This window comes from Tympanuchus pallidicinctus, unplaced genomic scaffold (genome assembly GCF_026119805.1).
Source record: "Tympanuchus pallidicinctus isolate F22 unplaced genomic scaffold, pur_lepc_1.0 scaffold15, whole genome shotgun sequence".
Classification (NCBI taxonomy): domain Eukaryota; kingdom Metazoa; phylum Chordata; class Aves; order Galliformes; family Phasianidae; genus Tympanuchus; species Tympanuchus pallidicinctus.
In genome coordinates this window covers 1,653,638-1,680,176 of record NW_026294669.1, presented here as the reverse complement: position 1 = coordinate 1,680,176, position 26,539 = coordinate 1,653,638, and the positions used below count along the sequence as shown (strand labels likewise).

The 26,539-nt window shown below is 38.5% G+C and overlaps 1 protein-coding gene across 50 annotated transcripts in view; it reads right to left on the bottom strand.

Moving 5' to 3' along the window:
* NEB (nebulin) overlaps positions 1-26,539 on the bottom strand; it is a 125,512-nt gene that overhangs the window by 50,070 nt on the left and 48,903 nt on the right. For 35 of the 50 annotated variants that reach the window (XM_052675144.1, XM_052675150.1, XM_052675152.1 and 32 more), the window contains 38 exons: positions 25,962-26,069; positions 25,043-25,354; positions 24,132-24,335; positions 23,214-23,318; positions 22,405-22,512; positions 21,620-21,931; positions 20,974-21,177; positions 20,302-20,406; positions 19,694-19,801; positions 18,408-18,719; positions 17,807-18,010; positions 17,286-17,390; positions 17,000-17,107; positions 16,330-16,641; positions 15,787-15,990; positions 15,483-15,587; positions 14,576-14,683; positions 13,602-13,913; positions 12,922-13,125; positions 12,636-12,740; positions 11,201-11,308; positions 10,227-10,538; positions 9,094-9,297; positions 8,760-8,864; positions 8,160-8,264; positions 7,759-8,070; positions 7,300-7,404; positions 6,953-7,051; positions 5,957-6,058; positions 5,536-5,643; positions 4,362-4,673; positions 4,138-4,242; positions 3,951-4,055; positions 3,333-3,437; positions 2,337-2,444; positions 2,137-2,250; positions 1,170-1,367; positions 257-361 (listed from right to left, as the gene is read on the bottom strand). In XM_052675144.1, the coding sequence (XP_052531104.1) occupies positions 257-361; positions 1,170-1,367; positions 2,137-2,250; positions 2,337-2,444; positions 3,333-3,437; positions 3,951-4,055; positions 4,138-4,242; positions 4,362-4,673; positions 5,536-5,643; positions 5,957-6,058; positions 6,953-7,051; positions 7,300-7,404; positions 7,759-8,070; positions 8,160-8,264; positions 8,760-8,864; positions 9,094-9,297; positions 10,227-10,538; positions 11,201-11,308; positions 12,636-12,740; positions 12,922-13,125; positions 13,602-13,913; positions 14,576-14,683; positions 15,483-15,587; positions 15,787-15,990; positions 16,330-16,641; positions 17,000-17,107; positions 17,286-17,390; positions 17,807-18,010; positions 18,408-18,719; positions 19,694-19,801; positions 20,302-20,406; positions 20,974-21,177; positions 21,620-21,931; positions 22,405-22,512; positions 23,214-23,318; positions 24,132-24,335; positions 25,043-25,354; positions 25,962-26,069 (6,357 nt within the window). Of the gene's footprint in view, positions 1-256; positions 362-1,169; positions 1,368-2,136; positions 2,251-2,336; positions 2,445-3,332; positions 3,438-3,950; positions 4,056-4,137; positions 4,243-4,361; positions 4,674-5,535; positions 5,644-5,956; positions 6,059-6,952; positions 7,052-7,299; positions 7,405-7,758; positions 8,071-8,159; positions 8,265-8,759; positions 8,865-9,093; positions 9,298-10,226; positions 10,539-11,200; positions 11,309-12,635; positions 12,741-12,921; positions 13,126-13,601; positions 13,914-14,575; positions 14,684-15,482; positions 15,588-15,786; positions 15,991-16,329; positions 16,642-16,999; positions 17,108-17,285; positions 17,391-17,806; positions 18,011-18,407; positions 18,720-19,693; positions 19,802-20,301; positions 20,407-20,973; positions 21,178-21,619; positions 21,932-22,404; positions 22,513-23,213; positions 23,319-24,131; positions 24,336-25,042; positions 25,355-25,961; positions 26,070-26,169; positions 26,275-26,539 lie in introns of all 50 variants that reach the window. The other 15 variants (XM_052675146.1, XM_052675148.1, XM_052675147.1 and 12 more) reach the window with 12 other exon arrangements.

The window sequence follows — 26,539 nt, the reverse complement described above, 5'->3', positions numbered from 1 at the left end:
AAATGTGTGCGACCTTCTCACTGTTAAAAACCAAAATGCTTCAGCACTTCTATTCTCCCAGTTTTTCTGCTTTTTTAGCAACAATTATCAAGACTCTGCAGACTAAGCTGCAAGATTGCAATAATTAGAAAAAGTATTTTGGATGTAATTATTTCATTCTGCTTTCAAGTAGGATAGGTGAAAGGCCCAGTGAATCATAAATGAAGAAAAAAAAATATCTTATACATGTTCACTTATTTGAGGGCAACTTGCTTACTTGGCTCTGGAGGTCATATGATTTTTTAGCATGCAGGATTTGTGGAGTATCCCAGACATAGCATCCAATTCCCTTCAGCCAATTTAAGTCATCTTTATACACCACCTATACAGGAAAAAAAAACCAACCACGTACATAATTAGGAAGAAATCTGCCCCTGTTTGAAGAAAATACTGTTATTTTTACTTTATTCAGCTTTTGCCACTTGTGCAAACTCAATGCACCACAATTCAGGCTTATTCATCAATTATTCCTGGAAATTTAAATGTGTGCACAGACAATGCTTGGTATGACCCATTTCATACTGTGAATGATTCTTACTCAAGTTTTACATGGAAAAGGAAGCCAAAAGTAATACATCATATTAATAGGCCAGGAAATTAACACATTAAATTCTGTTAGGAAGGCTTTTCACCCAAGTAGAGGTACTGTTGAATATTTAATAAGGAATTCAAGTACCATCTGCAGCTGTGGGATATAACCTCAAAGAAAAGTCTTTTCCATACTCATCCAGGAAGTCTGTGCAAGCTGTCCTGGCTCCTGTGTAAATTAATTGGTGATCACTGCAGCACAGCAACACTTTGACTTTGGTACATCTGCATCCCATCTCTGCGTGTGCCAGATGGTAAGCATTCTACAGAGTCTCAACAAGTCCATCTGGTGAACTTTGGGAAGGCTTGCAAATATTAACTTCTTACTTTTTTCCAATTTACAAGTGTGAGAGAAATAAGCAGATCATTAAGATCCTCCCCAGAAAATGTAAAAACCTTTGGTACTGTGACACCAAGCAATCTAAGACCATGGTTACCAATTTCATGTTTAAATACTGCAAAAATACCTGAAAGCATTTCATATTTAAATATCTTGAAAAGATTACTTTGTAAAATGTTAAATAAATATGTGAAATACGTACATCACTCAAAATTTCTTGGGCCCTTTTTGCTTGAATAACATCATGCTCCTCAGGGGAACAATTCCAGTGATGGAGGTAAGTTCGGTATTCAAGGTCACTGAGGATATACTGGCACTTCTTAGCTAGCACATGATTCATCATATCACTTGGAATATGGACTCTTGTTTTAGTGTCTTCGTAATTCTTTCTGTATGCCAACTAAAAAACAAAGATGGAGGAAAGGGAAAAAAGTGAATAGTGTTCTCCTGCATAATTTGGCTCCAGTAGGTAGCAGATTGTTCTGCTAACAAAGAACAATCTGAGGCTAATCTTAGTTTAGGGACAAAACTCCAATGGGATTCAGTGGGATGAAGTCTGAAGTTAGATATTAGTCACCATTTATTCTGACAAGGTACTAGAAAGACAAAAACAGTCTCCTTCATTGGCAGATTTAACTGTGTGTGAAAGGTAACACTACTTCAAGATAAGAAGTGCCTATGTTACAAAAGCTTTTCTTTAATCCAAATTATCTCCCTTTTCAAAAGGAGACATAATATTAGAGATTATATTAAGCATGCCCTGCATGACATGTTATACGTTCAGTGGTGACAACAAAACACCAATGTGTTTTATCTTTCTGATTCCTCAATTCCTATTATATATATTATATATATATATTTTTTGCTAATATGGCAAAAGTATCTCAAGCCATATAGTATTTCTTGCTGATCAGATTCTTAATGTAAAATAGAAAACTCTAATAGGTCCAATAGTTTTAAAAAAAAAAAAAAATAAAAAATAAATCTATCTTAATCTCTTAAATCATTTCAAATTCAATAATTCACCCCAAATACATTCAGGAAAGCATATGGGAAATACTATTACTGGTGTTAATAAGCATAGCATTACTTATGTTCAATATGAGAGAGACACTGATAATAAAGGAAACAGAAACTACTGGGGGAAGGAAGGTGGATTGTCTCCTCACCGCGCTCCTTATTTTCTGGAATGCTAATGAATGAACGACGCTGGGGAAATCTCCAATGTCCTTCCCAGCCAGATAATGGCCTTTCAGCTTCTCATACAGCTCCTTGTATTTACGCTGCAAAATAGGCATGTTGAAATTTTAAAGTTCATGTTCACAGGAGATAAGAAAATAAAAAGAAGGAATGGAAAATTCCTACTAACCTCACTATTCACGTAGTTTGCATGCTTGGCTCCAACAAGTGGAATGTATTTTGTATCCAAAGTATACCCAAGGGGCTTGCTGATTTCCCAGTCTCTTTTATAAAGTGTCTAGATAAACAGAACACAACACAAACTTTGATATAAGATCCATTATACTTTCCAAGAGGTCCGATTCTGCTATTTTCACACATACGGAATAGGACTGTTTCTATAGAGCAGTTCCTCTTTCCAACAAATCATCCCAACAAAGTAAATGAAGAATATTAATTCAGAACACATATTTGGTCTAAGACAGAGCTCCAACTCAGGACAGTAATGGAGCACAAACTTGAACTCTCTAGATCTGCTCTCTTAAAATGGTGACCTGGAATTCATTGTTTGTCACCCAGAAAAGTAACAGAAATATTCAAAATGTAGACATGAACTGCTGTTTAAAAGTGTGGTATAGAATTGACCTTGATAATCTTACAGATAATTTGTTTTAAATCATGAAAAATCTTCAAGTAAAACTTGTATTTATCATAAGAGCAGTAATTGTGCCAATGGAACTTTTAAAATACGTCATGTTTTAAATATTAAACACATTGACTTTCAGACTAGACTACAAAGATATGGCATATAAATTAGTCATTTGCACTTCCAAAAGTAGATACTTCCAATTAAAATTAGTGAGACTACTGATAAATACCTGCTTAGTAACACAAATCACTTAAAGTTTTCCTCTCATAAAAAATAAATGTAAACTCACATCACAGAATCGTAACTATACTAATGCTCCTCCTACTCTCAAACACCTCACAGTAGTACTCCGAGATCAGTTTAGTGAGGAAAGAAATGACCCTTAACCAAACTGTCCTACAACAAAGAGATTAAATGACATTTCCAGTGCCCCGTAGTAAACTGATGGCAGAAACAGAACAGTATTCTGAAGTTCAGTCTATATTCTGTTGCTTTCAAAACTAACTGCAGCTCAGTTAGGTATTTATCAGATCTTACATCACTATACAGTAAGGACATGTCTCTGGCATGATTCAGTTCAGGAGTGTCATCAGACCCGATGTACTGGCCTTTCTCGAGGTTAAATGTTTCTTTGTATTTTAGCTACAAGAGAGAAGAAATACTGAGTTAATGCCACAATAGAAATAAATTATCCCAACTAGTCCATCTGTAAGAAGTAGACATTTATTTTCTGTTAAATGTTATCACACCTTCAGAAATGTTGTATAGTGCATTTCAGCCACTATGGTACACAGACAGACGTCATCAGTAAAACTTGAGTAAAATGGAACATGTTTATCAGCAATTAAGACAGTGGCCACAATGAACTCCACTAGCTTACAAGAACAAGACTCAATTTTAAATCACTGTAAGGAAAATCTGTATCAACTGTAAATAAGGGATAACCTGTATCTGTCTACAGAAAAATGTAAAATGCTTTGTTGCAGCAATATTGTGTTATTTCTATATTCTTACTGAACAACTTGCCCAATAAAAGTCTACTATAAATAAGCATGCACATGCTTACACAAACACAGCTAAACACAGTACAGTCCAGCAAAAGCAATTGAGTCATCTACTAATTCTAATAATACAGAAAGGAAAAATGGTACATACATCACTCTGATTGACAGAGTTAATCTTTGCCAAGACAATGTCTGGAGTGTCAACCACACTGGTGAACTTAGAAAAGTTTTCAAGGGCATCTTTCGTATATGCTCTCTGCAAAGAGATGAAATATTTTCTTATACACTGTGGATAAGAAAGAAGAGCTAGCCACACAACAACTCAAATACCTTCTTACCTTATTTATCAGTTCCTGTGCATGCTTAACTTTCTTATGTTCCACTGAATCCAGAGGAATCCAGCCACAACCACGGAGCCATTCCAAGTCAGATTTATAAATATTCTAAAATAATGAAGTTACAAAAAGAAAAGAAATTATGTCCTTCTGCCTTATGGAATATAAAAAATGCACTCAGACCATACAAGTTGGAAATTACATGGTATGTGTGTAAAATCACTTACATCGCTTTGCAGATCATAGGCCTTCTTTGCATGAATACAATCATTCTGGTCAGGGTGGCATGTCCATTGATGCAGGTATTGGCGGTAGTCAATATCACTGACCAACGTCTGACACTCCTTGGCTGCTACAACTGACATAATATCCGCAGGGATGTGAATTTTGGTCTTTGTTTTGTGGTAATTTGATTTATACAATCTGTCATTCTGGATCTCGCCTGCATGTTCAAACCACACCAGTTTTGGATCATCTCTCATACTGGGGACTCCCACGTAGTGACCTCTTTGTTTGACATAGTCAGCTTTGTACTTAAGCTGATGGAAGAGTGGAGAAAAAAGTTAAAATAACATCAGTATTGATTATATCTACTCATTTTTTTAAGCCGTGATCAGCCATGGCTTCGTCAACACCAAGAACAAATGAGACTGTTTTATTAACAGATAGTTGCCAACAGCAGTCTGATTTTCAATACATGACAAAATTAGGAGACAAACAGCAATGTTACTTTGTGTAGTCCTTCCACTTCAAAATGTGTAATTTTCTAGACTAACATGCTATCATTTTTCAGTAGGGTGCATTTTCAAAACATGAGGAAAACCTAGCACGAAAACCTAGCTAGAAAATATCTGCTAAGCACTCAGCCTCAGTTTTCCAGCGCATTTTTGAACATATTATTTAAGACTGTCTGAAGAATTGACCTTTATTTAAGGCATTTACACCACATTTTTGACAAAATGTGCGCTCAGTAGTTAACCAAGAGCTTCAACTCTCACTACACAAAACTTTGAAAGCATCTTATAGTTTCTCACAGAGGAAGCCTCTGTAATGTAACAGAAACTGAAATCAGAGCTGCAGATAACAATCATCACATTTATTAATTTTTTAGAAGCTTATAAAATATGAAATTTTACCTCAGGTGACTTTGAAAGGACTGCATCTGGAGAAACTAAAGGTGGAGACAAGAATCTGACCTTTCAATACTGATATCCATGAAAATCATAATCTCAAAAATGTCTGAATTGTCTGGAGGACAGTGAACTTCATCAATCATAAGATGTCCACTGGATGTTATCCCTAACACAAAGCTTTGCATATCGTTCATTGAACTTGCAAGGCCTTTAGCATTTGTAAGCTTCTAAGCATTTGCTCTCCTAATGCAATGAGAAAAGTTATTACCTCACTTTGGACTTCATTTGAGTGTTTGGCATGACGAATCTGCACAGTGTCAGGAGGTAAGAGATAACCAGTGGCTTTTTCTTTCTCCCAGCTTTCCTTGTATAAACTCTGTGGAAAACAGAAGAGAGGAGAAAGGAGAAATTCAAAACTACTGGAGTCATAGGCATTATTAAATGTATATAAGGTATATAAAATGCAAATAAAATACATCCTTTCTCTAGGGTGTTCTTAATACAGCAAGTTTTCTAAATCCCTCAGAAGAGACGTGAGTTGTGGATGTTGTGTTGAGGGACATGGTTTAGTGGGAGCTATTGGGAATAGGTGAACGGTTGGACTGGATGATCTTTTAGGTCTTTTCCAACCTTGGTGATTCTATGATTCTATGAGTAGAAACTGTCATGATCAAGGAGAGAACACGTACCTGATTAAGAATTCTGGCTGCCTCTCGAGCCATATCCAGCTGTGGTGTGTCTGTTAGAGTGTAATTTGACTTGACCTCATTCCATGCTTTGTGGTATGCAATCTAGAACAGAAAAAAAACAATTGTCACATCATCACAGCACATGGAAAACATAAAACCAAGACCTCTATTTTATGCATAAAATAATGTATAAAAACCTGAGTTTTCAAGCCTATTAAATATGATACATTAAGCACGCATCTAAATGGACAAATATTTTTAAAGGAAGACACACAAGGAAAGATTTTATAGAACCTCTCAGAAAATTTGAAAACTTGTTCCACTGCAGCTGGATGGACAGGGAAGTCTCCTCAGCAGATGAAGCTGCACCAGTTTATTTGGTCTACAAGGCTCCACCACAGCCAGCTGTCAAACTGCAGCAAGAAGTACTTGAACCAGGACAGATTTTAAGTTTTGCAAGATCAGTTCTCTCTATCCAACATAAGCTTTACATGAATGCAGAATCCTAGCATCTCCTAACCAATGCTGTATACATTGAGCCATGTTCCCAAGGACAGGACGTGACCAAATGCGTGCAACGAGCTTGAAGAGCAGCATGCTATTCAACTCAGCTTTGTCATTACCATCCTTTTACCACTGTTGGAATTAAGCATTTAACTTTGCATGTTCTCTACCAGAAGCAAATTGAAAAAAGAAGCACAAATTCATGAACTGAGAGGGGTCATGTCACTTCATCTTCACATGCCAGCTTCTCACAGACTTCAAAAACATATGAAGACTGGCAAGCTGACAGCACACCAATTTTTCTAATGATTGTTGTAGCACAGTAATTAACTGGACAGTTTAAGATTGCACTGACTTCACTAGGAAGGAGTAAGCATTACGGTTGCCACGGTACATGTGGTTACCTATGTTCAGTGTTGTCAAATGTTACCAAAGGTATCACTGCCATACACAGACCAAGTTTACAGCCTGACAAGATGCCAGCAAACTTACATCACTAAGAATTTCACCACTTTTCTTCGCTGTGACATAATCAACTCTGTCTGTCACTGGAGTAAATCGAAGTGTTTCAGCTTTTGTACGATACTTTCTCTGTACAACAGAAAAGATGAAAATACAGTCAGATTACAGTGGAATATTTTAGAGCTAACACGCCCAATTCTGACCATACAGAGAACAAAACAAAGGTTACATTCTGTGAATACTGTGGAAATACTCCAGTTGTGTTTTTTGTAATAAAAATACATGAAATGCTGGTGTATTTAATCATTTAAAAATACTGAAAGTTACAACTACTCCTGAGGAAATCTTAAATCTTAATACTGAGAACTCTTAGTTACCTCATTCAATAGGTCTCCGGCATGTTTGACATGATTTATCCCAAGTGAATCATTTGGTAGCCATCCAATTCCTCGTAGCCATTCTAAATCAGATTTGTAAACAGCCTGAGAAAACAAAATAGAGTTTGTGCTGTTAGCCAGAGTTCCCTGTACAATCCAGCAAGATCCATACAGAAAGGCATGCACTCCTGCTCGTTAAAAGGAGAACAGTAATTCCGATTTCATCTAAATTCATTAGCACTACATCTAAATTCACAAATTCATTAGCACTACATGTAAATTCAGTACTCTTCAAACTTAGCAGTATGTAACAGTGGCATACACTACGTATTCTAAATAACCAGCAAAGCCAATTCACTGCACTTAGCAAAACATTCCCACTGACTTCAGTTAGAGCTGAAGCAGACTAAGAAAAGACAACAGAGTAAGAAGTTAAACTAAGTTTGCATGTTAACTCACATCACTTTGAAGATCGTAGGCTTTCTTGGCATGTATCACATCATTCTGATCTGGAAGACAGATCCACTGATGCAAGTAATGACGGTAATCAATATCACTGACCAAAGACTGCCCATGTTTAGCTGACTGGATAGACAGCATATCAACAGGCAGGTGGCACTGTGTCTTCCATTTGGCAAAGTGTTTCTTGTATTCTAGTTCACTCTGAACCTTGCCTATGCCAAGGGCAAACTGCATTTTTGTATCTGCTTTTGCATTTGGAACTCCAACGTAATGTCCTTTCTGCTTCTCATGATCCAGTTTGTATTTATACTGGGTAAAAAGCAAAGTTCACCATTAATAACAGTTATGGAATACTTCTTAAAGCATATGGAAAGCTAGATGCCTCTTTCTGCACTTACGTCACTAGCAATTTCTCTGGAAGCTTTGGCTGCTTTAATTGGGATTGCGTCTGCTCTCAAATCGTAACTCATCTTCACTTCATCCCAGGCTTCTCTATACAGTTTCTGAAAAGACAGTACAATGTCACACATAAGCAAGATTCCCTAGCATTTGTCATTAAAGAAACACGTACTACACTGTCATTTGTTTGCTGAAATGTGGTATTTTGGGGGAGCATCACTTCTGCTTCAAGCTATAAATACTGCTTGTCAGGACACGCACAGTGCCTGTAACACACCACTGTTCCAACCTGTACAGCATAAAGGTGCTTGTAAAAGTTATGAAAATATTTATAGCCTCTTTTCCATTTCATAAAGCATTGTCTCAGTGGTGCACTATATTAATCATTTCTGAACAGCTGTATGCAAGTATTTGTTTTAAACTGCCTAAATACTTCAAGAATGCTCAGTAGAGGGAAGGCAATGTTGTAAGCTGCATATAATGAAAGATTTCAAGAAGATTCATGCGACTTAACCTCCAACTTTTTAAGTAACACCTTAGAAAGTTAAAATTCAGAGTTTACTGTTTTTTTAATGTAGAAAGCAGAAAAATAAACATACCTTGCTATAATTATGAGCATTAGACCTGGCTAGGTTGATTTCAGGTGTGTCTGGCATAATATGGATCATAGTCTTGTCCTTTTCCCAGGCTTCTTTGTATTTTGGCTGTCAAAATAATTCATTTTGCATTTAAAATACGGAACAGCACTTGTCAATAATACAACATTCCATAAATCTCACATAAAATTATCATCTCCAAAAAATAAAACGTCTTGAAAAGCGTAAGGCAACTTAAAATACCACTATCTATCTATTTGACATTTTAAAAGAGAGTTTTCTGTTTAACTGCTTATCACCTCCAAACAATGAAAGATTCAAGAACACTGTAACGTACAATACTGAGCTGTTCAGCATTCACTTTAGCTAGAAGAATGTCTGGAGAATCGACGACACTGGTGTACTTCACGCTGTCAATAGGTGTGCGATACACCTTGTCACTCAGGAGATCCTGGGCATGTTTCACTCTCTGAATACCTGGAGAATCATTAGGCAACCAGCCAATTCCACGGAGCCATTCTAGGTCTGACTTATAAATAGCCTGTGTTGAAAAATGGTCAGAAGAAAAAAAAAATTGTGTTTAAAATGACAGTCTTAGTTATTTTAGACCAAAAGCAGGATATGTCTTAGGAAATTGCCAGTCAGCTTATACACACACAAGAGATATTCAGAGCAATAAGTAAGCCTGGGAAGAAGATTTAAGTAAGCTAGTAAATTAAGCAGTATATTCAAAGACAAATGAATATAAAAAGCGGAGAAGCAAGTGAATAGAATGGATGTTAAGGACGGTAAGAAGTCTTTCTGTTCTCTCCAAAATATGCATTCCTCTAGGTGCTTCAACAATTTAAGGGTCCAAATAAGAAAATATGTGGCCCCTCGTGAAAGATGGCAAAAATACATTAAGAAAAAAAAAAAAGAAAAAGGAATAGAGATACTGAGGAGTAGAGCTGCTAATTCAGCAGATCTCCTGATGTGGCAGCAGACAACAACATTGTCTTCAATTGACCAAATTCTTCAACAAGGAACATGAATCTCACCACTGAAGCTCCAGTGAAATAGAGGAAGACACACTGCTGTCTGCTTAAGTTGTAAAACCATAGCACAAAAGCAGCTGTATTTACTCCATTTGCTTTGAAATCACTAGAATATCTTAGCTGCAATCTGACATAGTGTTCATGACAACAAATAAATTATCAAATATAAACAATAAAATTACTAGATAAAAAGCAAAAAACACTTGTTATCTAAGAAGTACTCAGAACAGCAGATTCATCATCACCTCCAAATTACATACTCAAAAAGAATGTGAAATACAGCAGATACAAATTAAGTCCTGTGAAAGTTTACAGATAATACCAAGAATGAGTAAGATGAGACCATAGGAGAAACTGTTCTAAAGATCAAACAAGTGTGACTAAGCTAAAATGAAATAATAACATTAGTATACACCAGATCTTCATGCATACATACATCACTCTGTAGGTCGTAGGCTTTCCTCGCGTGCACCACATCGTTGTGGTCAGGCAGACACGTCCACTGGTGAAGGTAATGGCGGTAGTCAACATCACTGACAAGTGTCTGGCACTCCTTGGCTGCCTGCAGTGACATCGCATCCACCGGCATGTGGATGTGGGTCTTGGAGTCGTGGTACGCCTTCCTGTAGATGCGGTCGTTCTGCAGCAGCATGGCTCGTGCAGCCCACGACAGCTTGGGATCCTCCTTGGCGGTTCGGCACCCAATGTAGTGCCCTTTCTGCTTCTCGTGAGCTTCCTTGTACTTGTACTAAGACAAGTAAAAACAACATCAGCAGCCACACAACTGCTCGCCTGAACACCACCCACAGAAAGGACCTCCCCGGGCTGCCACTCCTGTGACACAGCTCCCTAAGGCACTGCCTCAGCACCGACAAAGCTCCCATCCACACAGAAGACACTCTCCAGCACCCAAAACACGTGTCCACAGAGCACCACGGTTTCTCAAAAATACATCTGCCTTCTCTTCGTGCATGGAAGCAATGAAAAACATACTGACATAGACGCCTTGCTCTGCAAGACTGCCCCAAGCACCAGCCTCGCTGCACACCCTTATGGAGAAAGCATTTGATAGTGGGGATTACAGGAACTGCAGGTATTCAGCAGCAGCCACAGCCCTGGCACTGCCAAAATCAGTTTCACCTCCTTTCTTGGCGGTGGGAAACTAGCACTTCGTTACCTGGCACTCCTAGCACTCCAACAAGCTTATCACACTGTGTCCTAAGAACGGACCACTAACTCACAGGCAGCTTCAAGCTGCAGAAAGAGAGAAAGCACTCTGGACAGCCCTTAAAATAACAAAGGGACACAAACTCATGCTCTGCTTCTCCCTCAGATGCACTTCACCCAGTTCCATCAAGAGGGGCAAAGGAAGACACAACACAGGACAACCGCGTTCAGAGGAGGCCGTACCTCACTAGCAATGTCTCTGGAAGCCCTGGCGTGTTTGATGGGAATGGCGTCAGCTCTCAGGTCATAGTTCTTCGCTTTGGCCTCATCCCAGGCTGCCTGATAATGTTTCTGCAAAGTAAATTGATCAACCATGTTACATCCAGCCAGGACTCTGGCCTTGATGTGGTCATACACACACATACAACTGGAGAAGAGTTACTGGAGACAAAACATCTGCTCTCCTGATCAAACAAATCCACGCTCTCCTGACTTGTCACTCCTCCTACACCTGCCAGAGACTTCCTTCTTTTCTGGTCTTTTTCTGGACCAATAAAGAATGTGACTGTTGGCAGTGAGTCTTAGTCCATACACCAGACTGAACAGAAATTGAAGTGTCTCCAGTGTTGCTAAAGACCCATGCCATCTAGGAAATCAAGCACAAAAACACTAGGGCTCCTCCTTTAATGTGAAGTTGGCCCTCAAATGTTTGGTTTGTCCACCTGAATTTGATGTCACTAGAGGGGCTCAGTAAATAACATGGTTTTAAATTCTCTGATGACTGTGGAAGAAGAGAAAGTCAATTATATCACAAGTCAGACCACAAGGAACTCTGTAATCAAAGCAAGAGCAAGGTTAAAAAATAAAAAAATAAAAAAAAAGAGGATACTGAAATGTCTATTGCAGCAACATCTGAAACATTTGAGTTCTAATTCAATCACATCCACTACTTCTGAACAATCTTTAACTTGATGTTCAACATCGAGAACATCTAGGAATGGATGCAGATTCCAGCCAAAAAATTTCCTGCCCCCTTCATGCTGAAGACACAAAACAGGAAACTGCTTTCAGCCTTATAAAATCTCCAGTGCTAGTCCTAGTCCCACAAAAATAGTGGGTGAAGCAACACACAGCTGCAAAATATGTCAGGGGTGATGAGCCTACAGACTACTTCAACAGCTCCACAAAAAATCATTGCCAGTTTTTATCAAAGGGAGAAGTCTTCTGTAATTATGCCCTGAAGTTCTAACTTTGCTCACAAACACATGCCCATCAGACAAGGCAGCTGACTCCTTGCTCAACAGATTCAGGAACACGTGTAATTTAAGACAAAATGCATCAGTGTTGGCATGTTCCACAGAGGCAATTTCATCATTTTTGTATTCACACAGACTTTGTGAGGACACAACAGCATGGAGTCTAGATCAGCACCCTTACTGATTCCTTGCTTGACAAATGTCAGGTTCAATAACAACCCATGTGCAGCATTAATTACACTCTGCATAGGGCTGCCTAGATGTAATCTACAGTTTACCATACTAACACAGTGGAAATAGCAGTAGTATGTGCCACTCTTTATGGCAAAAGCTAAAAGAAGACAGAAGTCAGGTGAAAATCTCTACAAGAGTTGCACACTCTGAAGTGAACTTTTCACACACATCTCTTTTCACTCTCTTACATTGCTGATGTTCAGAGCATTGAGTTTTGACTGCAGCATCTCAGGAGTGTCAGAAGGTATGGAAATCTGTGTCTTGTCCTTGTCCCAGGCCTCGCGGTACAGACGCTAAGGGGAAAGGAAGCAAAATGACATTTCACTATGGCCTGAACAGTGAAAAATACAACAACACTTGTGGGAATACTTCACAACATCGATTTTAAATTAGCCATTATCATGTTAGAAACTGAACTCTCCAACACAAGGAAATGTCAACATACGGTGTAAGATAAAGAAAACAAAAGCTTACATTACTGAGTTGCAAAGCATTGATCTTAGCCTGGACAACATCTGGTGAATCAGTGATGCTGGTGAATTTTATCTGGTCTGGCTGTGTGCGGTACAGCTTGTCACTCAGGATTTCCTGGGCTTTCTTGGCTTTGACCACATCCACAGAACCTTCTGTCAGCCAGCCAATACCTCGCAACCACTCCAGGTCTGATTTGTACACATTCTGCAAATAAACCAAGGGTTACTGCCATTGCAGAGACAACTCTGAGTACAGAGAGCTTATGTACGTACAAGGCTTTCCCCAAACTTCTTCTCCAAAAGTTTTACACAAAGTACTAATTGCTGAGCCGGCAGCCTACCAAAACCATTAAGTAAAAAACTATCACATCTTTTGTATTGCAACAAAATTAAACATCATTTAAAATAAATCCTACATGCAAAAGAGACATAATCTGCAGGTAAACATTGTTCAGTAGAAAAAAAACACATCAGTAACACACACTACATGCTGATATGAACTGCCTAATACACTCATGGCTAAGATGTAAATAATGTTGAAATTATCATATACACGAATTACAAAACCATGTGAGGACAGACTGCAAATTCATGAAAAGAGCCTTGAGATAATGCATGAAGAGAGACAAGAAGAGGCTCACGCAACTTTCTGAAAGCTTTCCTACAATTACTCCCACTCACATCACTCTGTAGGTCGTAGGCTTTCTTCGCGTGCACCACATCGTTGTGGTCAGGCAGACACGTCCACTGGTGAAGGTAATGGCGGTAGTCAACATCACTGACAAGTGTCTGGCACTCCTTGGCTGCCTGCAGTGACATCGCATCCACCGGCATGTGGATGTGGGTCTTGGAGTCGTGGTACGCCTTCCTGTAGATGCGGTCGTTCTGCAGCAGCATGGCTCGTGCAGCCCACGACAGCTTGGGATCCTCCTTGGCGGTTCGGCACCCAATGTAGTGCCCTTTCTGCTTCTCGTGAGCTTCCTTGTACTTGTACTAAGACAAGTAAAAACAACATCAGCAGCCACACAACTGCTCGCCTGAACACCACCCACAGAAAGGACCTCCCCGGGCTGCCACTCCTGTGACACAGCTCCCTAAGGCACTGCCTCAGCACCGACAAAGCTCCCATCCACACAGAAGACACTCTCCAGCACCCAAAACACGTGTCCACAGAGCACCACGGTTTCTCAAAAATACATCTGCCTTCTCTTCGTGCATGGAAGCAATGAAAAACATACTGACATAGACGCCTTGCTCTGCAAGACTGCCCCAAGCACCAGCCTCACTGCACACCCTTACAGAGAAAGCATTCGATAGGGGGGATTACAGGAACTGCAGGTATTCAGCAGCAGCCACAGCCCTGGCACTGCCAAAATCAGTTTCACCTCCTTTCTTGGTGCTGGGAAACTAGCACTTCGTTACCTGGCACTCCTAGCACTCCAACAAGCTTATCACACTGTGTCCTAAGAACGGACCACTAACTCACAGGCAGCTTCAAGCTGCAGAAAGAGAGAAAGCACTCAGGACAGCCCTTAAAATAACAAAGGGACACAAACTCATGCTCTGCTTCTCCCTCAGATGCACTTCACCCAGTTCCATCAAGAGGGGCAAAGGAAGACACAACACAGGACAACCGCGTTCAGAGGAGGCCGTACCTCACTAGCAATGTCTCTGGAAGCCCTGGCGTGTTTGATGGGAATAGCGTCAGCTCTCAGGTCATAGTTCTTCGCTTTGGCCTCATCCCAGGCTGCCTGATAATGTTTCTGCAAAGTAAATTGATCAACCATGTTACATCCAGCCAGGACTCTGTGAAATGGTGCTTTTCTTAATATGTAGTCACTGGAGCTTAATCCTTTGGGTGTTTTTTGTGTCTCTTCTAACAGGCAAGTTGCAATAGTGATCCTTACAAGCGCCCTAGCAGAAACCTCAGAACTCAGATTTCCAAGGAACGAAACTCAAAACATGAGGATACATTATTGAAAACACATCACAAAATCATGTTGAAGTCCACTGCTGAGCACATCTATGACCTCACCCATAGCCCTCACATGGGCTGTTACACTGGTAGACTTGTGCACCCTCATGACTAGTACTAAATTCTGTAAGGCCTTGATGTGGTCAAGCATTCTATTCACATACACAGCCAATTGCAGGAGCAGAGTTGCTGGAAAAAAAATACCTTTTTTTTGACAAAATAAATCCAAATTGTACTGAGCTTTGAAGCCTCCTACACCTGCTAGACTTCTTTATTGGTCTTCTCCTAGGCTAACCAAAGAAGTTAATGAGGGCAAAGAGTCTTTGTCCATTTACACGACTTTGTTCATTTACAGAAACTGAAGCCTCTCCATATGTCCATAAAGACCCATGCTATCCAGAACATCCAGCACACAAACACCAGGGCTCTGGTTTTAGCATCATCGTGGCCCACAGAAGCTTGATCTGCCCACCTGAACTTGGTGTCATTTGAATGGTTTGATAAACAACGTGCTTTGTAGTTCTCTGATGACTGTGAAGAATCAGAAACTAAAGGTTATAGCAAACCAAACCACAAAGAATTCTTACATTGCTGATGTTCAGAGCATTGAGTTTTGACTGCAGCATCTCAGGAGTGTCAGAAGGTATGGAAATCTGTGTCTTGTCCTTGTCCCAGGCCTCGCGGTACAGATGCTAAGGAGAAAGGAAGCATAATGACATTTCACTATGGCCTGAACAGTGAAAAAAAAAAAAACAAAAAAAAAACCTTAAACCTCGTGGAGATTATTTAGTAATGTTCATTTCATTCGTTTCAAATTAATCATTATCTTGATAGAAATTGTAGTCTCTAACAAAGACGTGTGAATGAAAAGTAAGCGAAACAAAAGCTTACATTACTGAGTTGCAAAGCATTGATCTTAGCCTGGACAACATCTGGTGAATCAGTGATGCTGGTGAATTTTATCTGGTCTGGCTGTGTGCGGTACAGCTTGTCACTCAGGATTTCCTGGGCTTTCTTGGCTTTGACCACATCCACAGAACCTTCTGTCAGCCAGCCAATACCTCGCAACCACTCCAGGTCTGATTTGTACACATTCTGCAAATAAACCAAGGGTTACTGCCATTGCAGAGACAACTCTGAGTACAGAGAGCTTATGTACGTACAAGGCTTTCCCCAGACTTCTTCTCCAAAAATTACACAACAAGCAGTCAGCACTGAGATTATGGACAAACAAATCCTTTACAGACATACCTTCCTTCACTTTGTAATAAAATTAACCATCTCTTAAAAATGCAGGATGATCCAAAAATTTTTAAAAACATTACACAGGCACTGACTGCACAGACATGAAACAATCCTTGAGATTTTATCAGCAATGACAAGAAGAGGCTCACGCAACTCTCTGAAAGCTTTCCTACAATTACTCCCACTCACATCACTCTGTAGGTCGTAGGCTTTCTTCGCGTGCACCACATCGTTGTGGTCAGGCAGACACGTCCACTGGTGAAGGTAATGGCGGTAGTCAACATCACTGACAAGTGTCTGGCACTCCTTGGCTGCCTGCAGTGACATCGCATCCACCGGCATGTGGATGTGGGTCTTGGAGTCGTGGTACGCCTTCCTGTAGATGCGGTCGTTCTGCAGCAGCATGGCTCGTGCAGCCCACGACAGCTTGGGATCCTCCTTGGCGGTTCGGCACCCAATGTAGTGCCCTTTCTGCTTCTCGTGAGCTTCCTTGTACTTGTACTAAGGAATTGTAAAAGCAGGATAATAAGATATTGATCATGTATTGGTCATGAATGATTTTTTTTTTAAATGTACTAGATAGATAGTATACTTATTCACAGTTTAGAAACATATGCTTTCTTGTTGCATACTTCTTACTCAATTCACAGTCACTTATGATTTCCTAATATCTGTTTAGTATCTGGAATTGCAGTGCAATTTTTCTTTTGAAATTGATATCCATTGCCTTTCTGCTTTGAATTCTATGCTGGTAAGCTTTTTCATGAAGAGAATATAGCATACTTTTTTTAGTGTCTCATGTAACTTTCCACTGATTCCTATTTCACAAATGAACAATCTACATAAAGGAAGTACATACATCACTCGCAATATCTCTCGATGCCTTTGCACTTCGAATTGGAATTGCATCAGCTCTCATGTCATAACCCTTCTTTTTGGCCTCTTCCCAGGCTTGTATATAATGTTTCTACATAAAAGAAGACAGAAAACAGCTTCTGAGTATTCATAAGGGTGGAACTTTCACATCTCATATTCTCTCCCAAAATTTTAGTGAAAATGTGTTTTATAAAATCATTATGGTGAAAGAAATGCTTACTTAATTTCCCTCTTTCCATTAAGGTAATTATATGTTTAAATATTCTTACATGGCTAACATTCTCTGCGTTGGCCTTGGCTAATAAAATGGTTGGAGTGTCAGGCATGACGTGAATCGACGTTTTGTCTGCATCCCAGGCTTCTGTATATAAACGCTACAGGAGAGAGAAAGAGATTCTTTTAAGCAGCTTAACTATGTAATGATGGCAGGACTGCAAGCTAGAGACTGGCATTCACCAAAAATATATCTATTTATGATATCAAAGAAATGAAGTCTTGATGGAGAGCAAGGTATATTACACAACCAAACTAATATATTTGTACAAAGAAAGTATTTTACAAACTTTCACATGGTTCAAGTAGGCTTTAATATCCTGATACAGTAAAGGTTTTCATAGAACTACTTAAGTAGGAAACTTCATTCTTCCTCCATTTCTTTGGGTAAATTGGAGCAGCAAATTATTGACTTAAGGTTGCTAGGAAAACACTGTGTACTCTTCTTCTGTATTTTTCACCTTATCAACAAGGTCTTTCAACTAGCAACACCAGTTGCAGTAACATACAAACCCACCTTGTTCATTATCTCAGCATTATGCTTGGCTAACATCATAGCCAAAGAATCTGTCACGCTGGTAAATTTGATTTGGTCGGCTGGTTGACGATACTTCCTCTCGCTCAGGATTTCTCCAGCTTTCTTCGCCTTCTCAACATCCAAAGAGCCAATAGGAACCCATCCAATTCCTCTCAGCCATTCCAAGTCGGATTTATAAACAGCCTGAAAATTTTTGAAAGTACATCATATATAATTATTTTAATGTTGTACTTGCATATATAAGTAATTGTATCTTATACCACACTAGGAATTTTATATATTTCTGCATATTAGCAGCACGTGGTTTTTAAACCAACTTAAATTTTTGAACAAAATATTGAATCTTTAAATAACAAGAAGGGAGTTATTGAAGATCTCTGCATGTGCCAGAGTTAGGAAGAAAGTCTATCTCAGGTTAAAGACAGAGAAAACAGAATTAAATGTAATGATGACAGCGTATTAAATGCTTTGCTATGAAGAACACATGCGATTCAAGTGACTGAGGCACATTTTATACAAACTATTAGGTACAAAACCCAGCATATTTAATCATGTATTACAAATTCAGCAATTTACTCACATCACTCTGCAGATCATAGGCCTTCTTAGCATGGATAACGTCGTTCTGGTCCGGCAGGCAGATCCACTGATGCAGATAGTGGCGGTAATCAACATCGCTGACCAGCTCCTGGCATTTCTTGGCCAACACAATTCCCAGCATGTCCACGGGGCTGCTGAAGTGCGTCTTGGTCTTCTCAAAGGCTTTCTTGTACTCCCTGTCACTCTGGATCTTGGCTACGTGCATCGACCACATCATCTTGGGGTCGTCCTCGATGTTGCGGGCTCCAATGTGGTGGCCCAGCTGCTTGCGGTACCCTTCTTTATACTTGTACTGAAATAAAGTATGTTCGTATTTTATATGGTACACTTATCAATTAATAAATGATACACAGAGATTAAGATATTTTTTAACATCATTACTAATATTTTTATGCAACTCAGACCTCCCTACTATTTCATTAACTTTGACATAAGTTGTTGTTTTTTTTTTAATACAGCTATCTGTCCTGATTTCACCTGGGAGAGAGGTAATATTCTTCATAGTTAAGCCACAACATTGTAAGACATACACAGTTAATATTTAGTGTCACATCCTAGCTAATAAGTCTGATATTCTGCATTGGTTTGATGTTAAGATTAGAATGTAATAATTAAGTTATTGTTAAGGTTTATCATGGGACACCATGATGAAGACAGTTTGAAGTGGTCTTTACACTGTTTAATTATCAATCTTGGTGGAAAAACAAGTAACATATAAGTATTATCCTCTGTTCTACAGATGTTTCCTCATCAGGAAACAGCATAGTTTTTAACACTGTTTTTGTGTGCAGACATTTTAAATTTCAGTACAACATTCCAACAGAATTATTTTTTTCCCCAGAAAACGACAAAAATTTATAACTTTTAGCATTAGTTTTCTAACATATATATATATATTCTGGGCAGAAATTTCACAGTATTTCCTACTTTGAAACAGAAATGAATTTGGTTAACTACACCATCCTACTTTAGCATCCATGAGCATGCAATAGAACTATTACAGCGGACACAGATTTGCCCTTTACATTATTTTGCCTATTGATTGCTATTATGTCTTTCTTATGCATAAAAATACAGACTGTCCATGCCTTCTATGCACTACAGCACTCAGTAGAATTACAGAATTTCAGTATTATCTATTCTACACTGAAGATATTGATATAATAGATATCAAGATATAATAACCAAGGGAACAGTCATTTCAATTTTTTTTTGCTTTAACAAATCCATAAATCCATGAGAAAAAAACAAACCCAAAATGCTTACATCACTGGCAATCTCTCTGGATGCTTTGGCAGCTTGGATAGGAATGGCATCAAAACGCAAGTCATGACCCTTCTTCTTTGATTCCTCCAAAGCCAGTCTGTACATTTTCTGTTAAAAAAAAAAATAATAAAAAAATGGATTCAATAATCAGAAAATTTACACACTTCAGTTAAACACACTTGAGTAAAAAAAAAAACCAAACAAATTATGGTCTTTAATGATGTTGTTGATGTTCAGATAGCTTGAATATCTCAACACTGCTCTACCTTCTGCAGAAAGAAAAAAAAAACAGATTTGAAAGATTTTCTGATTTCATAGCAGACATTTGGAAAGTAGAAGTCATCCAGGGAAGGGAAAGAAAGAAATACTTTAAAACTTATATTATTTATTTCCATGCTCCGCTATAAAACTGATCACTAGCTCATGGTAGAAAAAATATTTTAGAAGAACATCAGATGCCTAGGAGATAGATTCTAGTAAAAGAACGACTCAGAAGTGAATAACATAGCTGGCCACTTAGGAAATCAAACAACTTGACAACAATATAATATAAAGTGAAATTCAGAGGTAAATAAATTGAACTTTCTCAGCTCTTCAGATTTACTCACCTGACTGTAGTGTACTTGGTTTTGTTTAGCTAGTACAATTTCTGGTGTGTCAGGCATGATGTGAATTGTGGTCTTATCTTTATTCCACGCTTCAGTGTATAAACGCTAAGAATACAGGAAAAAGATTAATGTTGCATTGCAGTACAAGGTCAATTTTCATTAATTAGCTAAACTATAATACTAGGTAAAATTAAAGGAAAGAGTAAAAATAAATGCCTACACATTTAATCAGAGTTAGATACCAAATTCTCCCCGTAAAGAGAATTTAACTGAGGAAATTCAGTGTAGAAACACAGAATCACAGAAACAGAATGGCTAAAAGCAGACAGGACCCCCAAAAGTCATCTGTTCCAACTCCCTGCTCAAATAGAGGCATCTAGAGCCTACAGAACAGCAAGCTTAATTAAGAATAATGAAGAAAGCAAAGTGTTCTGACTGCTCACTACACAGACCACATAAGAAAAAAGATTTAAGTGTAATATGTTGAAAATCTCAAGGTAAACCTTTTGTTACATGGCTATTAGTTTTGAGAGAAATACACAGAACACAGTATTTGAAACAAACGTTATAACTGAACTTAAGCATTATTTGTGATCACATTATTTCTAGTCTTCTGTCTCCAAGGGTTAGCAGGAGAATGCCAATACGTTGCTAAACCGAATCAGGACTCACCTTATTCATCACCTCTGCATTATGCTTAGCTAAGTTCATCTCTACAGAATCAGTAACACTAGTAAACTTGATGGTGTCTGGAGGCTGACGGTAGACTTTATCACTCAAGATCTGTCCTGCCCTCTTGGCTTTTTCAATATCCAAGGAACCAATGGGGACCCAACCAATGCCACGCAACCACTCAAGGTCTGACTTGTAGAAATTCTATTACAAAAACAAACAAAACCCAATAAAAAACAATGAACAAATACAACCAAATTAGAAATTCTAATAATGTCATTTACACGACACATCTTTTCACAAGCATTTAAGTAAACTTATCATCAACTTTTAATACAAATAAAACTCAAAGCCCAGAAAAAAGCTTCAAAGAAATCACTGCATTTCTTCCAGACACAGAATTCCATCCAGATACAAGTTTCACATCAAGACAAATGATGAATAGCTCAAAAAGGCCAAATCAGACAACTTAATTTAAATATCAAGAAGTTAACATATACTCTTGTAGATCTGAATTTCAGTACACCATACAACTTTAAAATTGACTTTAAAATTGTGTTCTACCACATTTGTACTTGATGTTCTCATCCACCTATGTAAAATATCCAATACATTTCTCCCCAAAAATGAAATCACAGGTACTCACATCACTCTGCAGATCATAGGCCTTCTTAGCATGGATAACGTCGTTCTGGTCCGGCAGGCAGATCCACTGATGCAGATAGTGGCGGTAATCAACATCGCTGACCAGCTCCTGGCATTTCTTGGCCAACACAATTCCCAGCATGTCCACGGGGCTGCTGAAGTGCGTCTTGGTCTTCTCAAAGGCTTTCTTGTACTCCCTGTCACTCTGGATCTTGGCTACGTGCATCGACCACATCATCTTGGGGTCGTCCTCGATGTTGCGGGCTCCAATGTGGTGGCCCAGCTGTTTGCGGTACCCTTCTTTATACTTGTACTGAAATACATATCAAGATATTATATTTATATGTAGAACATAATATCAGTTACCCATGTAAAATGCTTTAATAACAAACTCTCTGAAGTTTTCTGTAACCTACAGCCAACAAATATACATTTGAAGTAATTCTGGGCTTATAACATGGATCCCCAGGTTAAATTTCTGAGATTTGTATTAGAGCAATAAACAGAGCTGAATAATTATTTTTTTTTTTAAGAAATTCTTCTCTAATGTTATTGAGACATAATCTTGTTTTATACATATTTCTAAAGATTTAACTACACATAAGCACACAAGGCATCTTGTCCATATCTTTTACAATTTGGCCTTTATACATAAGCTATTTCCAAAATGCACTTTTTAGATGAGAGTTAAAATTAAACTTCTTTTACAGAAATAATCCGAACATTGTTATATTGTTGAGATCTGATGTCAAAACACACAAAAAAACCAAAATATTAGTGTCTTACATCACTGGCAATTTGCCTGGATGCTTTGGCAGCCTGAATTGGGATAGCATCACTTCTCAAATCATAGCCTTTCTTTTTTGCTTCTTCCATGGCTTGTTTGTACAGTTTCTAGGTAAAGAATCAAACAACAGGATTAATGTAGCTAAACTCCATATGTTGCGTTGTGTGCAAAACAAACTGCTTGTGAGTAGGAAAAAAAAATTGTTAAGATTTATTCTATCCTGGTTTTATCTAACTTCCTTAATTCAAATCTCCAGATCAGTAACTTATATTGAATGAATATCTTTGCTAGCTACACTAATAATTTTTTTCTTTCTAAACTTTGATCGTATAACATACATTACAACTTGATAGCTGAACTATTCCTCCACATACAAGTAGAATAAAGCTTTCTAAAGCCACCTCTTACTGATGTGAATATTTTTGCCTAAACTAACTGAACACTGGGAACAATAATCATCACAACTGTGAAGGAATTCTTTTTTTTTTTTTTTGCATCTCTAATGTTGGACTGAATTTTGCACTTTTCCAGCAATATATATAATGTTAAATAAAATAAATAAAATAAAATGGCAGAAAGAACCCCGCAAAATTCACCACAGACATACTTTTCACAGAATTTATTCAAAGCAATCACCACAGATGGATGGATGGATGGATGTAAGTATGTATGTACTACAAATTATGTTTCAAAAGTCACATTTGATTACGGGTTTTTGGTGTTACTTAAAGAAATCGATCTATACGAATATCTATATTAAGGTTATAAGAATATTAACACAGAACCTATGGAGATCTAACACACTCACCTCACTGTAATTATGCATATTCTGTTTTGCCAGTGTGATTTCAGGTGTGTCGGGCATGATGTGAATTTGCGTCTTGTCTTTATCCCAGGCCTCAGTATACAAACGCTGCAGGAGAGATGCCATAGGTAAAACAAAGAAAAAAAGATGGCAACTCAGAGATCCCATAAAACAGAAGACTGTAGTCCTGGTCTAAAAAGTCCTTATTTCTTACATAGTAGTGAGATTTTATGCTCATTTCTCTAAGTGTTTAAATTTCAGGTTAAGCATTCATAACGTAGAAACAATTCTGCTTCAAAGAAAATATTTAGAAAAAGGGCTTTTCAAGGAATGCACATCAGACACACAGATCTAAACTCTACGAACAACATCCCACTCAAAGAAGAAAGGGCTCCATTGACATTAATAGTGTTGAATGAGATTAGGGCATCAGATTCACAAAAATCAGATTCTTGGACTGTAAGAACTATGCTGAGTCGTTTAAAATACAGGTATTTCAAAGACTGCTTTGAAACAAATAATTTATTAACTCCTGCATCACTAGACAACTTTGATCAATCATTAGACAAGTAGCTAAAATTTATATCAAAAACTGGATGAAAGATAACATGCTACTAAATACTTACTAGAGCATGTAAAGAGCTTCAAAACTTTAAATTACTATTTAACTTGGTAGCTTGGAAGATACTGCTGTGTATATTAGCAGCTGCTAAAAATAAGTTACATTCTTAGTAATCAACAAGTAACTTAGATTTCTAAAGTCTCGCTATGTTCAAAACTCATGCAGCAAGCACAGACTTGTATTTCTAGACTTTTATCTCAGAACTGCAGCATTATTTGTGATCACATTATTTCTAGTCTTCTGTCTCCAAGGGTCAACAGGAGAATGCCAATACGTTGTTAAACTGAATCAGGACTCACCTTATTCATCACCTCTGCATTATGCTTAGCTAAGTTCATCTCTACAGAATCAGTAACACTAGTAAACTTGATGGTGTCTGGAGGCTGACGGTAGACTTTATCACTCAAGATCTGTCCTGCCCTCTTGGCTTTTTCAATATCCAAGGAACCAATGGGGACCCAACCAATGCCACGCAACCACTCGAGGTCTGACTTGTAGAAATTCTGTTACAAAAAAATACGAAGACAGACATCTTTTTAAATTCCAGTTAAACTTCACATATATCATACAAAAACAATGCTTACTTTCTGTTAGTCATTTTTCTCCTAATTCAGTCCACCGAATAATCTTCGTTAACCACACAGATCTAGATCCCAAACTTACTCCAAGCTATAACTCGCCAAACAGCATGCAGGAGAATGGCCAAGGAGGAATTAGAGGAACTTAAGACTTGGAAATTCAGCATAAATGTTTCCTTAAAGATAAATTCCTAACAATGAGGAGGTCATTCACAAAGAAAAAGTTGTAATTGAAATCATTTTTCTAAGTGAGAAAAGAGGAGCGTTCATCCCTACAGTCATGCAAATTAAAGAAAAATTCTAAAGCTATGTAAACTTAACACAGAGTTAGTCTGCAAAAAATGGCACTAAGGTTCTCCATTATAATAGTACAAAGAGAATTCCCTTCCATTCTGCTAAGAGATTGGCTGAACTAAAACCTCATAGTACTCAGCCTTCCATATTAATATTCACTACTAATAGTCATCTGACCTTGCCCTTGGAACAAGTACAGAGAAACAAAATGAGAAACAATACTGTGTGAGAGAGACAGTTCAAAAAGCTCCTACGTTATGCATACACCAGCCTGTACCATTTGTGTGTTAAGCACAAGAAGTTACATACAATTTTGAAGTTGATCAGTAAGTACTCACATCACTCTGCAGATCATAGGCCTTCTTAGCATGGATAACGTCGTTCTGGTCCGGCAGACAGGTCCACTGATGCAGATAGTGGCGGTAATCAACATCGCTGACCAGCTCCTGGCATTTCTTGGCCAACACAATTCCCAGCATGTCCACAGGGCTGCTGAAGTGCGTCTTGGTCTTCTCAAAGGCTTTCTTGTACTCCCTGTCACTCTGGATCTTGGCTACGTGCATCGACCACATCATCTTGGGGTCGTCCTCGATGTTGCGGGCTCCAATGTGGTGGCCCAGCTGCTTGCGGTACCCTTCTTTATACTTGTACTACAGGCAAAAAAAAATGTTAATTAAGTTTATTTTAACTCCCTTGACATATTAAGAACAGTCCATACAGAACAACCTCCAGAAAACTCAGTGTGTAAAACCACAGTACTGTTACATTCATCAGATACCTCACTAATAAACTATAGTGTGCAAATCAAACATAGAACTGACCAAATAATTTCTGCCCTTTCGGATTATTATATTTTCCAAAGCCTAATTTTAAATATTAAAAGATTCACCTCAGTATGTGAGGATATAACAAGTCTGAAATTACGGTATTAATGAAACACATAAAAAGTTCAGAAAATCTACCTGTCCACATAAACAGTCAATAAATTAACCTCTAATTTACTTCAGAAAAAGTAAAAAACTACTTTTACATTGAAATCGACTGGTCAGCAACCTGTATGTTTATAGAGAATAGGAGCAAAGTAGATGGAGAAAAAGGACCTGTGAAGAAGTTATCCCCACAAAATTAAACCAAAAGGCCAAACTTTCAGGTAAAATCAAAAATTCTGAAAGATGACACAGACAGAATACAGACATACGTTGCAAACACAGAGAAAGCATGCAAGATGGCGTGCCACCAAGGCTCCTGTGCACTTACGTCACTGGCAATGTCCCTGGAAGCTTTAGCAGACTTGATGGGAATGGCATCTGCACGCAGGTCATAGCCCTTCTTCTTGTCTTCTTCCATTGCCAGCCTGTACATTTTCTGAAAGATAAGCAAGCATTCCCCACGTGAAGCTAACAGCACTTCTGCCTGGATCGCCTCCGCCCACAACTGCACACCAAACCCCAGGAAAAACACCTACCTCACTGAAGTTCACCTTGTTCTGCTGGGCCAGCAAAATACCAGGCGTATCTGGCATAATGTGAATGCTGGTCTTGTCTTTCTCCCAGGCTGCGATGTACGAGCGCTGAAAAGATGAGCGCAACACCCACTAAGAACACACAAGAGCACAGCAACAAACGCAAAGACAACCCAGCTCTCTTGCTACAGACACAGGCACCTTGCTTTGAACCAACACCCCCATCCTACACCCGTTTTCCTCTGTCACAGCGCTCCCAAACACTGCTCCAATTGCACTCAACACAAATGGATCCAAAGCACTGAACACAGATCCCCAGGACAGGGCAGTGCATCAGCATTTCCCTCTGGAAAATAACAGCTCAGAGTCCCAC